The sequence below is a fragment of the Montipora capricornis genome, chromosome 13, assembly GCF_036669925.1.
Source record: "Montipora capricornis isolate CH-2021 chromosome 13, ASM3666992v2, whole genome shotgun sequence".
Lineage (NCBI taxonomy): Eukaryota > Metazoa > Cnidaria > Anthozoa > Scleractinia > Acroporidae > Montipora > Montipora capricornis.
Genome location: NC_090895.1, coordinates 31,274,062 through 31,292,182, shown reverse-complemented (window position 1 = coordinate 31,292,182; position 18,121 = coordinate 31,274,062). Strand labels below are relative to the sequence as shown.

The window sequence follows — 18,121 nt, the reverse complement described above, 5'->3', positions numbered from 1 at the left end:
TCCACGACATGTTGGTGTGTTCCGGGCTATCGATCCGGGGCGTTCTTTTTTATACACGGAGAACCCCTGGTCGTTTTCGTCGTCGTCGTCGTCGGCGTCCTTTAGGAAGTTTAGGGACAGCCGTTGGGAACATGATCAAGTTGCCGCCCCGTTGGACCCATATGGGTAAACCACGTCCGCGTTGACGTCTCCCGTTTAACCAAATGCCACTACCACGTTGACGTACCATTGTTACCATGGGATCGGTTGGACTATCCTTTTATAGTCATCGTCGACCTCTGAGTTTACGTTTGAGTTTCTCGAGGAAGATCATACCTTTGTAACGCGGTGGTTTATAGGCAGGAATGTGCGTGTACACGATGGCCGAATCGTCCCCACGACGAGCGTCTTCGGCACGTATTCGAGCCACCATGTCGTCGTACCGTTTACGGGAACGTGCTCGAGTACGAGCATTCTTACGCGCCAGAGCAGTCACGCCTCCGAGGGCAGCACTTGCGCCCGCCACGACCAAAGGAAGCACCCCGCCACGCTGACGTCGTCGGACGGGTGGTTTTCTCCTTCTTCTTTGCTTCATAGGCCCCTCAAAGGATGTGGATCCCCACGCATCATTCGATCCATCACCATTTTTCGTGCCCAAGGTTTTCGTTTGAGAATCCGTTTCATCATACCGTAATTATACTCGGGTGCTTCATAGTGGCCGGTGACTCCTTTAGCACCCATCCTTTTATACCTCTTGTCTTTTCCTAACGTGTATCCAGCAGCCACGGCTTTGCCTAGGATCGACAAGAGGCCGCGTCCACGTTGTGGGGGTTGTCGTCGCCGTCGCCGTCGTCTGGGTTTGGGCATGATTGATGGAACGAGTCGGTGCATGTCCTTTTATGGGTTACTGAGTCGGGAGGAGGTGCGTCGGACGGTGGGTGTACCGCCGTCCTCGTAGACTGTGGTCACGGTGTTGGTATGGGTAATGTTCCGGATACGACGTCCATCCGTTCGTTGACGGGCGTCTTGAGATAACAAATCCATTTGACGACGAAGTCCATCCTGGTTCAAACGTCGTCGACCTCCACGGCGACTGCCCCCTCCGGGAGAACCTCCAGGAGAACCTCCGCCACCAGGAGAACCTCCTCCGCCAGGAGAGCCGCCTCCTCCTCCACCGCCGCCTCCGCCACCACCGCCTCCGCCACCACCACCACCACCGCTACCTCGACGACGGGAACCTGCAGGAGAACCTGCTGGGAGAGGACGTCGACGCGGACGTTTCCCTCCGGTCGTGGGACGCGGACGTTTCCCTCCAGTGGTAGGACGATTGGAAGGACCACTGGCGGCAAAATCTTGTAAATCTTGGTCGGAGATGTTATAGTCTCTTTGGATCTGGGTTCTCTGAGCCACGGGGATACTCCCGTCCAAAAGAGAACGCATCATGAGTTGTCGTTGGGCTACAAATCCATCGGTCTCTAATCCTCCGGTACCAAGACCCAGTTCTTCCAACAAGACATTGGGTTCGGGTGTCGGCACACGACCTTGATCCAACGTTTCCAAAAACTCTTGAATCGTACTGTTGGGAGTTCGTGTTCCGACGCCGGCCGGACTGTTTCTGGGAGTCATGTTGGGAATGGTGTTCCCCACACCAGCCGGGGACGTCCGCGGTGTCCTGCTCCCTACACCGGCTGGGGCAGACGTCATCCTGGGTTCAGAAAACGAACGGGTTCCTAGAGGAATGTGTCGAGCGGTCTCGAACCGTTCACTCAAAGCCAAAGCCCGTCCTCCTTGTCTTCGACGTCGACGAGCCGCGCGTTCTTTAGCTCTCCGTCGTTGTTGCTGTTGACGGTACGCTTGCAATTCCCTTTGATACTCGGAGGGATTGCGTTCAAATTGAAACTGGTCAAACGGCGATCCGGGACTGGAAGGTGTGGAAGGTGTGGAAGGAGCTTGTCGTCGTCGGTACTCTGTCAAGGCACGTTGATAGTCAGAGGGATCCCAATGGGCAAACGGGGATCCTGGGCTACTCATTCACGTTTCCACACTTGAGTCGGACCATCCGAGGGTGTCACACAACTGAACAGTCGGTACCGATCGTCTGAAGCGGGATGAAGATCCATCATTATATACCCGTACGGGCGTTGCGTACACCTCTCGAAGAGACGAAGCACGTCACGCCATCGATCGGGAAAGGCTTGTAACGTCAAGGCCCGAAATCCCGATTGATCTCTAGGATTCTTGAACACGAAGAGATAATGGGCATTCCTGGAGATGGTCTTGGCATACTTGCCGGGTGGAAATAAGTCTTGACACAAATACAACACCGTAATGTTCCGATGATGCGATTCTCGGGTGAATAGGTCCAACACGCGTTTGTCGTTCCCACCTTCGTCCATGAGATCGTCCAAGACCAGGATCCCGCCACCACTTTTTCCAAACCATTGTCGAAGATCCGAAATGTCAGGGATTCCTTCGTGAAATCGGATCCCACGACCTTTCATCCGTTCGAAACGCGGTTGCCATACGGCATAACAGTAATGACACGGTTTGGTCCGACCTCCTTCAAAGACATCACCTTCTGTCAAGAGGGCTTCGGTCAATTGCGTCTTGCCACTCCCCGAGGGACCGACGATCATCGTACTACTGGGTTGCCGTATCATCCTTCCTCGGCGATCGAACTGCACCTTATCTTTTTTATACCCTTACATAAAACAAAGACACGACAGGTAATGAAATAAATTTTTTTATTCATCAATGTAGAAGAATCGGTTCATGCGGTGTACAACTTTGAAGGCAGGGTAAGGTATTGATCTCTTGGACGATTTGACGACGTACTTGTCGACCCACCCTTCGATCGTTGGCTACAAAATCATGGGGAGAAAAGGTTTGCACAAACTCGGGCATGGTACGTCCCCGAACCCTCTCTTTCAAAAACATCAAAGCATAATGACCGCAAGCGGTACTGTTCAAAGCTTGAAGGGTCCGATCGTTCCATTGCACTGCATCCCATTCGTCTTCGAGCCATCTCTCCAGGTCGGGCGCTTGGTAGGTGGTGATGGGGAGTCCGTAACTGTCCATGACTTCGCACCGATTCTGTTCCGTCCAAAGTCCCAACCAATGTTGACCCGGTTCCCCTCGTGGATCCGTATTGACAATGTAAGCGGCCCGTGTCGTACGGGGCGGGCGCGACGGGAGTCCGTCGGAGGGATGGACGCCGTGAAAGACGCGTTTCAGGATCGGATCGTCCAAGGCCAAGGCGCGTAAGGTCACGTCACTCAAGGGCACAAATTCCATTTTCTGTTCACTCGTACTTTTGATACAGGACGGCTCCGTTGGCACCGGCTTGGAAGTTGTCTTCGAATTCGCCAAACACCAGAATGGTGATGTTCTTGTCGGGAGCGGCATTAAATCGGATTTCCAGACGCAGCTTGCCTTTTTGTTTGGGATTTCGATGATACGGTGAATCGGCATTCCCGCTGGGTACATTGTTAAACATGAACAAAGTGCAATTCTTGCCGTAGCCCCAATCTCCTGGCTGAATCAGGTGAGGACGATGATTGGCTAGGGAACCGCTGGCTTCCAAGACACGTTGATAGCCCAACCAGTCTTTCCGCGTATTGGTGCCATTCAATTCCAACGTTGGATAGGGATATTCTTCCCCACCTACCAGTTGACGAATACTCTTCACTCCAAAATCTTGGAAGGCGTACGGGTAATATTCCAAATCCCCATTAAACGCTTTGCTATCCAGCAGTCCGACGACCAAACGATCGGGAAGACGGCCGGTAAATATTTGGTCTTCGGTCCACAAGGTGGTCTTGCCATCGAACGAGAAGGTTCGGATTTGACTTTTGACCATGGGATAATTGGCCATTTGACCTTTCACATCGATCTTGGCCATCAGTTCGTTGCCCACACTCACGTTCAGGTTGACGCGACATAGATGAAAGGTGACTTTGATATCCCCTGCACCCAACGTGACGTATCTTTTGACCCCGGTCCCACTGGTCTTGGTCCCAAACAGGAAAAAGTCCGGGGTGTTGCAAAACAGTTCCATCACCATTTCTACGCGAGGGACCAACAAACGTCCTGTTCGCATGGCGGCCAGATGAGGATACATGATCATGGCGGCTTTGTTGTTGCCGTAAAACAGTTTGGTGGCCGTCTTCAGAGGATTCGTATTATTGTGCGCCCATCCGGCGGTGGTGGAAATGTCGTCGTCGCCTCCCGCGGCTGCCAGCTGTTCTTCCACGTTCAGGTAATTCACCCAACCTTGAGGGGCCAACAACGTATCGCCTTCGTCTCGACTGTAATTCAAGAGGGTCTCGATGAAAGCCTTGTACATGTACGTATCGGTCTGTTCGCTCATCAACACACCACCCAGTCGTAGATTGATCTGTTTGAAGAGACCGTGGGCCAGATTGTTGGTGACGTACACAAACTTGGTGTTGTTGGCATCCGAGGCACTGTTGGCATCGGTCACGATACCGTTGGTCGACGCCGAATTCAATTTCAGTTCGATTTCGAAAAAACTGCGTCCCAAATCGATAAATTCGTCCAAACCGGGAACGGTAAAGGTGATGGGTACGATACCCGTCATGGCGGCACTGTACGGGATCATCCGGTACGAATCGACCGTGATGTCCGTCGACGGCATGGTAAACAGTTCCACACTCATCGTGTTCTTCTTCGTCTTCTGCTACGTCGTCGTGGTGCTCTCGGTAGGTGCGGCATCAACCAACCACCGTACTGAACGGGTGTCCTGCCTTTTATAGTAGGAGCAGACTGACGTCGACGGTAAGCGCGTTGTCGACGCAACCGTGAATGCACGACCATCGGTCGGTGAATCATTATCGTCTAAAGATGGATGCCACACTTCGTTTGGCTTTTTTATAGGCATGTCGTCCACCGGCCTTGAGACCGACTTTCACCAAAGCGCCCGCCTTTCGTTTCAAACCGCGTTTGAGCGAGTGTCCCACCACACCTCCGACATCGTTGAAGGAACGACCACTCGCTGCGGCTTCAAGTCCCGTTTGCATGGCGTTCATCAAAACGGGCGAGGCAATCTTGATCAACTCTTCGGTAGCACCCGATCCGCGAAGGTACGGAGGATAATACCGTGTCAAACTACCCCCACGCATGATGAGAAAAATGATAACCCACGACGTGTCTTCATTTTTATACGTTTTTTTCATTTCCGTTTCCGGAACTGAAAGGTGACGATGGTCCTATGACCTCTTCCCAGGTCAGCCAGATGTCCATCACTCTCGGCCACGCTGACTTCGATGACATCCAAGTAACGACGACGCATGGGCATCCATTGAATGTGGGTCGGTTCGAAATAGACGTCCCCTCCACCACTTCGTTGATAGTGGACTTCTCGTATCAGAGGATGTTCGGCATCTCCCATGACATTACTGCTCACCACGTCTGAGTACACCAATAAGCTTCGGGAGGCATGACTTAGAGCCTGCTGGAAGGCTGTGTTCAAATTGACAAAGTGCCACTCTACGGTGAAACTCAGAACAAGCCAGGTCGTATCGGCCATCCATAACGCTTCCAAGGCTAGTTCCGTATTGGACACCCGCGTTGCTTTCTTAGTTTCTTTGTCATAGAGACTGTATCGAAGATTGGGACCCAGACTGTGTTTGCCCTTGTTGTCGACTTTCAACCATCCCATGCGAAAGGCCAAATCCTTGACGATTTTCAGTTCCACGTTATTACCGGTAAGAGGACGACTTCCCAGGACTCCAATATCCTTTTTTTCCAAGATGGCCATCTCTCCTTCCCAGCGAAAGGTCGGTCGATGTGCGTCCTCGACCATACCATTCGCCATGCCTTGCAGAGTCCCGGTGATCTCCCAGTCGATCTCTTTGATCAAAGCGTTCATGAGTCCGACCCCATCCACGATGAACGGAGAATTCTCGATGACATTATTGCGCCACACATCTTCCGAACGGGTCGTGAGAGTTTTTGTCGATGTGTTGTAGATTTGATACCTCAGTTGTATCACGCTAGCACCATCGGAGAGAAAACTACTGAGATCCAAACCACTATCGGGTATGGAAATGGACGTCAATCCGACCTCCCAATCCCCTTCAAACTGGACCACCTGAGGGAGTCGCGACTTGAACGTGTTGGTCTTATTATCCGGAAACTCTCTCGAAGGATCGCTGAGCACGACGATGCGATTCATGACGACGACGAAAATGAAGACAGAGCGTGCTTGTCTTGTCTTTAGGAAAGACCACGGGACGCCCGTCGACTTCCTTGATACGAACGTGGATCGTCTCGATCTGAGATCCTCGTAGACGATGGTAGTGCACCTGACGTGGTTCCCACCAGACACCTCCACTTTTATAGGGAACGGTACGCAGCAATTGGTCGTACGACTCCTCCAACCATTGACTTTCCACTAAATTGACGTAGACAAAGAGGGGACGTTCGATCGGTTGCTTCGCCAAGGGAGTGGGTTTCAATCGGGCAAAGGCCTCGTTCAGACGCACGAACCGCCAATTGAAGGCTTTGGCCATCACCAAGAAATGAGCATTGTTATAGAACGCATGCCATCCCGAACCTTCAGCGACCAAGGCTACCGGCCCGGTGGTTTTGGTAAAAGCACTAGGGTACGATGCAAAGACGGATCCGTCGCGAAACTGTTCTTTGGTGTAATCCGGTGTTGGGGCGGTCTCGTCAATGGCTTCGATGAGGAGATTGGGTCCTTTCTTGTAGTGACCCGGAAATGGCTGATAAATTTGATTGGGCGCCGTCTTGACGGTCTTGATCAACCATCCCATATGGAAAGCCAGTTCGCTGACCCATCCAAAATACTTCCACATGATTCCCTGCTGATACACGAGCGTATTATCCAAAAGCAAGTCGTCTCCCTTCCATACAAACTTGGCCATAGTATTGTATCTCGTCGTCTTTGGAGGGGTCTGACTCGTGTCTGTAACTTCAAAGTAAAGATGTTCTCCGGCACTCAAATTTTGATGGATCTTCTGTTGCATCAGATCAAGGATCTGTTTGACAAATTCCACACCCGTCTCAGACGGAGTGAGCTCCGATAACCAGATGACTCTTCGTTGATTTTGAAAGGTATGCATCTCTCCCTTGGCATTCTTTTTCCAGGTCGTGTAGTAAAACATGCACACGTATCCTTCCTCATGCCACGTCTCTGGATGACCTATGCCATGGTACGACTCGTGAACCAGGATCTTCTCGGGAAACGAAGGCGGCGGTGGCGGCGGCGGTGGAATGTCAGGCAGAAAGACGCCACTCAATCCCACTTCCCAATGGTTCGTGTCCTGGTGCCAAGCACGATCCCTAGGCAGACGGACTCTAAATTCGGAAGGACCATTGTCGGGAAACTCGGATTTTTGAACATGACTCGACAACGTCACATAACGAGACATCACGTATGGTATCTTTTATTTGTATCTTTTGTATCTTTTATACATGTCGTAACGCAGAACGAGGAATCCAACTATCGTATTTCTTAGGCCAACCTAACCAACGCACTTTCACGAGACGCTTGCGTCGTTGCAAAATCTTTTCCACGCGGAACAAAGCTTCGTCGGGCACGGTGACTTTCTGAACATCTTCTTCGTAGAAACTACCTTCGAGAGGCGTGCCATCCCATTCTTTCAGTTTATACGTGACCACGGGTCCGGGTACCACGCGTTGTACGACAAACACTTCTTCGGTCCAGCCCGGCAGATACCCTTTCTTGAACGGACGATGTTTCTTGCTGAGTCGCACACGATCGCCCACTTTGAGTTTGGGACGAGGACGCCGTTTCAGGCGTTTGCCGTACAAGGCGGCCCACACCGCGCCTTCGTTCTTCTCCGTCACGTCGCGTGGCGCCATGCCGATACTCCGATGCCGACTTCCATTGTACCCATCGAGGAGTTGGGGCAACACCTTGACATACACTCGCGTATTACGTGCCGTGAAATAACGATACATGCGTTGTTTTAACGTACGATTAAAACGTTCGACGATGGAAGCTTTGGCATCCCCATGCGTCGAAAAATGGTGAATGCCTTCTTGTTCCAACATGGTTCTGAACGGGGCATTGTAAAATTCTTTTCCGGCATCCGTCTGTAAACGTAACGGTTTCCGTCCACTCTGTCGCAAAATCTTTTCGAACGCTTCTGTCACGGCCACGCCGGTCTTGTTCTTGACGGGGATGGCCCAGGCGTACTTGGACAACACGTCGATGACCGTCAAGAGGTATCGATTTCCACCATTCCATTTCTTGAGAGGTTGCATCTCCACCAAATCGGCTTGCCATTGATCGTCTTTGTGGAACACCAACACGGGGGACGTCTGAAAACGTCGACGAACCGGACGATGTAACGTGTAGGCCAATTCCCCTTGCAATTCGTCTCGGGCTTCTTTCAAGGACAACCCTTGGGCCTTGGCATAGCGGGCCACGCCGCCTAAAGCGCCGGGCGTGCCGGGGTCCGTGTAGGCGGTGACGCCGGAAGCACGGCGGCGGTTCTTCCGCTTCGGCATGTCTTGGTGAGAAGGAGTCGGACGGTCAACTCCAAGAGACTAGGCAGCTCTTTCAGGTACCGTTGTTCCAACGTCTGCCACGTAGCGTACGCTCTCTCGGGTCCCAGAGTTCGCGTCAACCATGTCAGGTATATGACAAAATGAGGCCATTTATAGTCGGCCTTGCGTTTCAGAGCGGCGAACGTGGCTATGGCATCCACGGGTTCTTGGGTGGGCAACCCGTCCCATTGATCGTCTCCTTCGAGACAGGTCATCAATTCTCGACATATCCAGGTCAAGATCGACCAACGGAGACGTCGTCCGTACTCGCGATAAGGCAGACGTGCGATTTGTTCGAGTCCCACCCTCACCACCCGACGACCCAATTCAGCACACGACATCATCATCATCATCACATGTACTTTTATTTTTATTTTTCACATTGGCTGACTTTTATACACTCCGGAATCGATACGAATCTGATCAAAATTCAAATCAAAAAAACAAGATTTCAGCAATCCGGGTGTGATGGGACGGGTCTGTTCCAATCGTCGGCACCACTCTTCCTCCCGTTTCTCCATCCTCTTCTTGACGTACGCATGATCCGGCAACGGTCCGAAAATCCTCTTCTTCTCTTGCTCTTCACGGTACTTCTGCCACTTCTCCTGTTCTTCCCGAGAGATCCGTTGGACCGTATCGTGATCGTAGCCCTCGGCACGTCTCTTGAGAATCGTCTTGCCCCAGGCCAGATCTACCCATTGGAAAAACTTACACGATTCCTCTTGACGACAAGCCAAGAAGAAACGATCCTTGTTAGGGGAGTCTGGTTTCACCGTCCGCGACAAACGCGCCTTCTCCTGATGGTAGCAATGCCAGGGTCCTCGTCGGATATCGGCATGCAGCTGTGCTTCGATGGCATCGATCCAAGTCTGGATTCGATCGGCACCCATCACGAACAAAGGACACACTCCATCGTAATCTCGGCAGTACAGGTACGGAGCCCCATTCTTGGTCAAGCCACCTGTCAACGGTGTGGCATGAAATGGGCACAAGACGTCCTTCGCTCCGGTCAATGGAGGCGGCGGCGAGGATCGGGACGACGAGGGTGACACCACAGGTGGTGGTGGTGGTGGTGGTTCAGGAGTCGTACAGGGTGGTTCAGGACCGTGTAGGACAGGATCAAAAGGCACGTCATGGTGCACCCTGCCTTCGGCCAAGGATACCACGAACGGCGGATCTTTCTGTTCGAGGGGCATCGTGGCCATCACCTGTTCGTACGAAGGCAACTCGGGCGGCACAGAGGCTAACAGAGCATCCAACTCACGAGCCGCTTGGTTCAATTCCTCGTCCTTCTTCTTGATCTCCTCTTTTCGTTTGGTGGCCGCTTTCTCACGCGCTTCCTTGTAAATCTTGGCAGGCGGTTGAGCTGTTTCACGAACGACATCGTCTTTCTTCTTACCTCGTTTGGTCGGTTTTTTACCCAGGTTAGGATACCTAGCGGGAGACACACCTCCGTATTGCCACGACGTACTCATGGTGTTCAATGAGAACCTGACTTGCACGACACCATCCTTTATAACCCGTAGCACGTGTTCCTCTCGTGCTTGATCTTCACGTGTCTCCCACGTGGACACTCTCATAAAACATCGAAACTCCTTTCCGCTCTCTCCATTTGTCACAGCATGTCTCAGGCAGCAGCCACGCAAACAGAACAAGACAACGACGATCCCATCACCTTACGACTTCTCAAACGTATAGACGCTCTCCTGGATCGTTACTTGTGCAAGTGTTGTCAGTACGAAAAGAACCGACTCCCTTTGTCAGCCTTAAAGACCTGGAAACCGGATGCTAATGTGTGCTCAGAGTGCAAATACATCTTCGACGATGCTGACGACCCCGACCCAGACGTGCGCAACCACTGGTGGTCCAAACGAGGGTGGCGCACCAAAGACTACTGGTCCTCCGCCGAATCCTCCTCCGAAGACGACGAAGACGACACACCCCTTCGATGAGGTGTGCTTCGTCCTGGATTTGGAATATTTCTGTAGTGGGCGACAAATCTTACCTAGAGAACTGGGATACTGCGACCATACTGGAACCCGTTATGGATCCATCCACTACAAACCTTGTGTGGAATGGCCCCATCTCTCTGCCAAAGATCAACGTACCGCTCATTACGTCTCCAAGTACGTCCATGGTCTTCCCTACTATCCCAGACAAGGCTATCATGTAGCCAGTGAACTCCTGGTCGATGTCCGTGGTCTCTACCAACAATTCAAGACCCCACAACGGACCCTCGTGGCTCACAAAGGAGGTATGGAAGGTCAATGGTTGGATACCTGGCAGATTCCTCGTCTAGACTTGGAACGATGGGGATGTCCCAAGTTCGACGATCTACCCCGTCTCTCCGTCGGGTCGTGCGGACAACATCAGCATCCCTTACAATTGCATTGCCCTCAAGTCGAATGCTACCATTTCGTCCAATGGATGCGGTCTCAGCGACTCTTGTCTTACGACACGCGTTACATCAATCACGAACGCACGCAAAGAATGCTAGCCAGTCAGACACCCAGGACCCCGTTACGCCCTGCCCATTGGAAGGAATTCCCTCTACCCAAGTTGAACTATTTTCTTAAAGAACACAAATGTAACCGCCAATGAAAATAAAAACATGTTTTTTAATTCACAACGGTGTCCTCTTAACTTAACTTAACTTACACGAGTAAACGAACGATCACCAAGGTACTTTCGATAATAATACAATTGAGTCTCTTTTCTGGCACGCAACCATTCCGTGACTTGACGGTGAGGAAAACGATAATCCCACCAACGAAGAAAACGTTCACTCTGATGAGCGATCTCCCTCTCCATCAAATGTTCCACCTCACTAAAAAAACAAACAAAAATGTCAACGTCCCAACAGTCCCTCTAGTGTGGTTAAATCATCGTCCGACAGATCCGTAAATTCAAACCTGTCGTCCTCAAACTCATCCTCCTCATCGTCCGTGGGATCTGTGTTGAGATTCCAGATGGTCCGGGTCACGGCATCATACACTTGTTGGACGATGATGTCCTGACGCTCATCGTACCGCGGGTAGTTCTGCTTCTCGTTACCCTCCAGGTAAACCTCCCGACAATGAGGGCAGGTCCAATGACTTCGGGTCAGCCACCATGTGAGTAAGCAACCCACGTGCAAGGTTTGGTGGCAACATCCCATCTCCACCAAAAGGTCCGGTTTGATCTTGGCGCCTTGAATGCCTCCAGGTAATATCTTATTGACCTTCTCCACAAACACCATCACATTGTTATCATATTTTGATTCAAAGTCCTCTTCGCCACAGATGACACAGGGGAACTCAGAGGTATCCTCGGCATCGAGGAACTGCCCTGTAGGTTTGGCCTTCTCCGCCCAACGGACAGCTGCCTTCATCTCCACATCGTCCACCTCCTTGTCTTTATCTTTCTGCCGAGTCGAGATGTTAAATATGGGACCCGTAAAACCCGTTGTCGGAACAGCGTTGTTGTTGTTGTTGTTGTCGTTCCTTCCGTGACCCCGACCGATGACCACATTCATCACACTGACCATCAATCGACCATGTCTTTCTTGCCTCTGTGCTCGTCGCATATCTCTCGTCACTTCTGCGATGGCTAAACAACCTCCCATAGACTTTTCAAAGAACAAGAATGACGATCCTTCCAACGCCTCGACTCTTATAGACCTCTTTGGACCTCGTTTTCAAGAAGAGACCTTTTTCTGGAGGGGTACCCCCCCATCCCCCCTCTAAGTCACCTGACCTATCACATGACCCATCAGGGTCTCTTATAAGAGCGTGCGATCCTAAACACCTTCATTCTGTTTGTGATGCTTCGACAATATGCCACCTGTCACGCGCTTGCAAGCCAGAAGGGCCAGAGACAGACTACAACGCATCTACCAGATCTACCAAGAGAACAAGGACGAGATCCTCAGAAAGACACGGCAACTCGAGCGGAAGAAAGCCGAGCAACGAGAACGAGAGCAGAAACAATTCGAAGCAGAGAACCAATGCGTGATCTGCTTCGAATACCATCTGACGGAGCCCCACAAGCTCGAGCACCTCTCCTTCACCACCATTTGTCGCCACCTGGGTACCCTGCGCAAACTCCGACACCGGTCCACCCCCATGAAGATGTTTTGTTGCAAGCAACGCATGCACGACCGGTGTCTGTACGCGTTCCTGGCCACGCAGTATGGGTACATGAACCAGCACCAACGGAAGGAATGGCGATGTCCTCACTGTCGGACCAGTCTGATCGTGGTAGCGAAAAGATGCTTCCCCCAGACCCCAGAAATGGACAGAGTCAGACGAAACTTGTTCGGAAGTTAACGAGCGCCTCCGATGCATTTGCCAAACATAAGGAAGGTCTTTGCCAAATAGGTACCACACCCGTTCCTTTGCGTTGTCCTTCCTATTGGGACCGTTTTTATGTCTTTATGTTCCGAGTCATGTATCTGCATCCGTTAGCTCAGCCGCACGCCATGGACGAGCCATCCCTCATGATTTTATGTTGTTTAGCTTTTTTAAACTTTTTAGTTGGGTAGTAGGTTCTGGATTCCTATACCATGGTTTATTCAAGGGACGAGGTTAGACACCAGGTCTCCTCATACGTTCCCGTTTGTAAATTAAGTTTTGTTTGATTAAACCGTTATGATTCGAGAAAATCAATTCATTCTGTGACCTCTCTGTCCCGTCCCGTCCCGTCCCGAACCGACCCGACCCGACCCGTCCCGTACCTGCGCGACCCACATGGTCGCCATCTTGTGAACCCTAAGTGGTCGCCATCTTGTGAACCCTAAGTGGTCGCCATCTTGTGAACCCTAAGTGTTCCCCCCGGATCTCGGTCCACATTCCAAACATACTTTCTGTGATGTCCCCCAATTATGACGTCACATGGACTTTGACCCCACCGTCTTAACCAATCCTGTTCACGTGTGCACGTGATAATGGCGGACCCCCAAAATTTCCACCAATCAGAAGCCTCGTTGTATCGGGATCAACCAATCAGAACGCTTGTTTCAAAACCGGTCTATATTCCCCCATAGTACTACTGAAATCATTTCAGAGAAAATATTAAATTAACGATGAAGCTGTTTGACGCACTACAGCTACGGCAACTACACTACTACAGCTACTACACGTACTACACTTACTGCAGCTACTACTCGTACTACAGGTTACTTCACTGACCGTACCACGCGTACTAAGCGTACTACAGGTACTACACGTACTTCAGCTACATCTACTACACCTCCTACAGCTACTACATCTTCTACACGTACTACGTCTACTACACGTAAAACAGTCACGAAACGCGTCACCCGGGGGGGGGGGGGGGCGTACACCCTCTCATGGCCTATACGGGGAGACTCCACCCGAAAGGGGTACCTTTTTCACGCTTCAGGTATATGAAAGGGGAGGTATTTAAAAGGGCCTTTCATTAAAATATTTCGAACACACATACCTTCTGACTGGGGGCTAGAAAGGAGATGCAGTGTTCTTAAGTGGTTTGTGAAAGGGTGAGGTATACGAAAGGGGTACCATTTGTCAATGGAAGGTATACGAAAGGGGTATCTTTTCTACCAAAAGTGGTATATAAAAGGGTGAGGGGTCGGACGTCGAGGCCGAACCTCACCTTTATTACTCGGCGGCCATTTTGGAGTCCGTGGGGAATAAAGGCTTTGTCTTTCCATTGTCTTTGCCCGTCCAGCCTCACACTGAATGAGAGATTCGACGGGCAAAATCATTTGTTTGGACATTTAGTGATATGTACCCCCTCCCCACCACCGGGCGCATTACTGCCACAACAATGCGCCACACTTAACACGACAACTACAAACGAACTACAACTGCTACACGAACTACAGCTATTACCTGTCCTACAGTACATTTTTGCTTGTGTATCATTCGGAGGGTAAACATTGTAAGGCTTTGTATGGGGGTCCTAAAACCAAAGTCAAAAAGATATTTACACGCAAAAGTTCTCGGTTAAAAAAAAAGCCGTATTTTATCGTCCTGGGGCCCGTTTCTAGAAAAGTCCCGAAAACTTTTCGGGCCCGAAAAGCCATTTGTGAAATTGCCAACCGCTTGTCTTTTAACATGTTTTCAAGGTAACAAAAAGAAATATAACTGTGAAGTTTCACGAATTAAATGCTCTCCGTTCTTGAGTTACAGAGGGAATTGTTGCACCCGAAAATGGCCCGTAACGTTTCGGGACTTTCGAGAAACGGCCCCCTGCTGGCCCGGGTTGCTCGAAGCATGGTTAGCGCTAACTAGGCTCCGAGAAACCGGCCCCTAAGAGCAATAACCTATCTACATTTTATAACAAATGGACGAAGAATTTTCCTTTTTAAGTTAAGTTTTGTGTTGTGTTGTAAAAGTAACTGTTTAAGGGTGTTAGAACGTACTTAATTGCAAACGTACACGCTTATATTTATATTAAGTTTTTATCATCAATACTAAGAATCATACATGCCATCAGCAGTTGCGCGGCTGTCAGTAGCTTTTTTTATTTGCGTGTAAATAAATAATTATTATATTCGTATAAACATAACAACTTTCTTTAATTTTCCAGACATGTTTCGACGGTACATCCGTCATCTTCAGTGTTACATATTTTGAAATCGCCGTTGAATTTATGTAACACTGAAGATGACGGATGTACCGTCGAAACATGTCTGGAAAATTAAAGAAAGTTGTTATGTTTATACGAATATCTATATTGTTGCTGCTATCTAGACCTTTTGGATAAATAATTATTAGCATTGCAATAAGTATTGGAAATTGGTGATGTTAGAAGTGTAACTTATGCAATGTATTTTGTAAGCAGTGTCACGAATAAATGTTATTTATAAAAAATAAAAATAAAAACCGGACCCTGGAGACTTTCTCGTTTTCTGTGCGTTTTAACAAGCGACTTCTCAGCTTCCCGGGTTGTCACTCGTACAAAAATAATTATGCACGTACATAATCATAATTATTAACCAACATAATTAAATATTATGTTACACACAAATTTAGTGACAACCCGGGAAGCTGATAAGTCGCTTAAAGCGAGTTAAATAAGGCAAATAACAGTACAGAAAACAAGAAAAGTCACCAGGACAATAAAGTACAGTTTCTTTTATCAAGAACCTTTGCGTTTAAATATCTTCTTGAGTTTGTTATCGGGTTAGGGTTAGCTTAACATCTCAGCTCAACATCTTAGCTCAACATCTCAGCTTCCCGGGTTGTCACTCGTACAAATATAATTATGCACAACATAATCATAATTATTAACCAACATAATTAAATATTATGTTACACACAAATTTAGTGACAACCCGGGAAGCTGATAAGTCGCATAAAGCGAGTTAAATAAGGCAAATAACAGTACAGAAAACAAGAAAAGTCACCAGGACAATAAAGTACAGCTTCTTTTATCAAGAACCTTTGCGTTTAAATATCTTCTTGAGTTTGTTATCGGGATTCCCTACAAATCCTTACAATTTTTACCCTCTGAGACAAGGTGGCCTGTGGTAATGTATGCACATTCCCGGGACAAAATGTGTCCCCATACATCACGCCCGTACCCACAACAAGGGAACGATGACGCTCGGTGCGAGAACGATCCAAATGATATACTGGTTTTGTTTTTAGTGATTTTGCTCTATTTACACTTGACATCTCGTCGAAAAATATTACACTATCTTACAATGGTTTGGACCAAGGACGATGTCGATAAATATGTGGTTCAGGTAGAACGAAACTGCAAAAACGCCCACGAGGTACGTTAGGCATGTAGTTTAGCTTATTGAACACATGTCGAGCAGTTTTCTTTTTGTCAAAGATCTGTGCTTGCCTTTAAGATTTTCTGCCTTTCTTTTTCGTTTATTTACAGCGTAACCTTAAAGGATTTGCCTTTGCTAGACTGTACAAGGAAGCAGCTGATAATGAGAGTGCAAAGCGGTTAGTTTATACACTGCAAATAATTTGTACTACATTTACATCTATATTTGCTTTTCAACTTCCTGTTTTTGCAACCCTGCTAATTGTTATGTGGGTGAGTGCATTCGTTTGACTGGTGATAATGACGTTGACTCTCTTCTCAAAAAGTTGAGTGGAAGTCACCTTTTGTGGGAAATTTGGGTAAAGGCTGAAATAGCAAATGGATTGAACCCGGGTACGTACGCTTTATACATGTATATGCTCAGACCGGTATCAACCAGGACAAAATGTTTTCGTACCAGGGGAGGGGGAGGGGGTTGCCCCCATATAAAAAGGGGAGGGATGCTTGTCGGAAATTTTAAATTAAACCCCTAAAGGAGACCAATCTCGGCACGGCCCAGGTTTTTTTTTTTACCCCTAAAAGAGACCATATTGAAACATAGAGAAATAAAAAATACAGTGACTTTTAATGATGGCAAAGACATCATCATCTAATACTTTCACCTATGTGAAGAAAATAAAAGTGTAAAAAAACACTTTTATATTTCTTTGTTCGCAACCTTAAAGGAGACCTTCACAGCTATATGTATGATTATGTTTTGCTCAGAACACCCTAAGTGAGACCAAAATCTGAAATTTACACCCCTAAGTGAGATTATGAGCATCCTTCCCCTTTTATATGGGAGTCCTCCCTCCCCCTCCCTTCCCCTGGGTTTCAGGATGAAAACTCTTTTGTCAAATAAATAATTATATCTCTGACCCAAAAACTTGAAATTTGCAGGACCCGCATTGAGATTTGATGTCATTTATGGGTATAAATTCAGACCTGTACAAGAGTTTCTCATCAAGGTCCAGCAACGGACACAAAGTCAGTCTGGAACGAAGTCCTGAACCACAACAACAACAACCGACTGACTAGAGAGCTGCTTATATAGCTATCCGAAGCGAGTCTAGATCTAGAAGTTTCCAAAAGTTACTATTTACAGTGTACAGCTATTACAATAAGCTCTATTCTTAAACTTAAAGAGTCATGGACTATTTTGAAACTGATGAGTCACAGTTACAGAAAATTCTTGATACAACACTGCGTGACATCGACCTTTACAAACTTTCCAGATAATTCCGATCCCTTCGTTATCATTCACCATTTAAACACAAGTATTGTGGGCTCATATTTTGTTTTGCTACACTGCTTACAACACAATGCAGTGGAACGATTTTTGCGATGAAGGTGGTCAAACTTGTGACTAAAATTTTGTATCTTGTAGCAAAATTGCAACTGGATTTTTTTCTTAATTTCAAGCCCTGTGCTCACTTCCTATATAAAAAAAATACAATCAGTATAGGATACATTAACAATGAAAATAATGTGTTCAGGGTTAAGATCCATGTCTGTGCTTACAGGTGGCTACTTGTTTCCATCATTTTGTGAACCAATTAAAATGTTTTCATATGAGGTCACAGCGGCCATGTTCTAAAACAAGGGAATGGCAGCCATGATGTTATACCAAACCAATCCTCCGGGAATTGAAATCTATTTTTATGCAAAATTATACACTCTTTTGTTTCAGTAATCCAATATGGCTGCTGGTCAGGGGCAGAGTGAAAACACTCTATGGACCATTCTACAGTTGTGTGCTTAGTTACCTGGCCTATGAATGAAAGTGAAGCTAGAGTTG

General features: G+C 48.4%; 3 protein-coding genes across 3 annotated transcripts in view; 1 reads left to right on the top strand and 2 right to left on the bottom strand.

Annotated features, from left to right (window-relative positions):
• Positions 1-2,006: 2,006 nt before the first annotated feature.
• LOC138030762 (uncharacterized) lies at positions 2,007-2,639 on the bottom strand. Its single transcript, XM_068878637.1, has one exon. The coding sequence runs from the start codon at positions 2,637-2,639 to the stop codon at positions 2,007-2,009; it is 633 nt and encodes a 210-aa protein (XP_068734738.1).
• Positions 2,640-3,280: 641 nt separating this feature from the next.
• LOC138030761 (uncharacterized protein F54H12.2-like) lies at positions 3,281-4,657 on the bottom strand. Its single transcript, XM_068878636.1, has one exon. It carries the CDS (start codon positions 4,655-4,657, stop codon positions 3,281-3,283), a length of 1,377 nt encoding a protein of 458 aa, XP_068734737.1.
• Positions 4,658-16,091: 11,434 nt separating this feature from the next.
• LOC138028353 (E3 SUMO-protein ligase RanBP2-like) overlaps positions 16,092-18,121 on the top strand; it is a 37,639-nt gene continuing 35,609 nt past the window's right edge. Inside the window, exons 1-2 of the mRNA XM_068875853.1 lie at positions 16,092-16,282; positions 16,396-16,463. Of these exons, the coding sequence (XP_068731954.1) occupies positions 16,211-16,282; positions 16,396-16,463 (140 nt within the window). The 5' untranslated portion in view covers positions 16,092-16,210. The remainder of the gene's footprint in view (positions 16,283-16,395; positions 16,464-18,121) is intronic.

Coding starts and splice junctions, on each gene's coding strand:
- LOC138030762 (XM_068878637.1), bottom strand. CDS start 2,639: ATGATACGGCAACCCAGTAGTACGATGATCGTCGGTCCCTCGGGGAGT.
- LOC138030761 (XM_068878636.1), bottom strand. CDS start 4,657: ATGAGTGTGGAACTGTTTACCATGCCGTCGACGGACATCACGGTCGAT.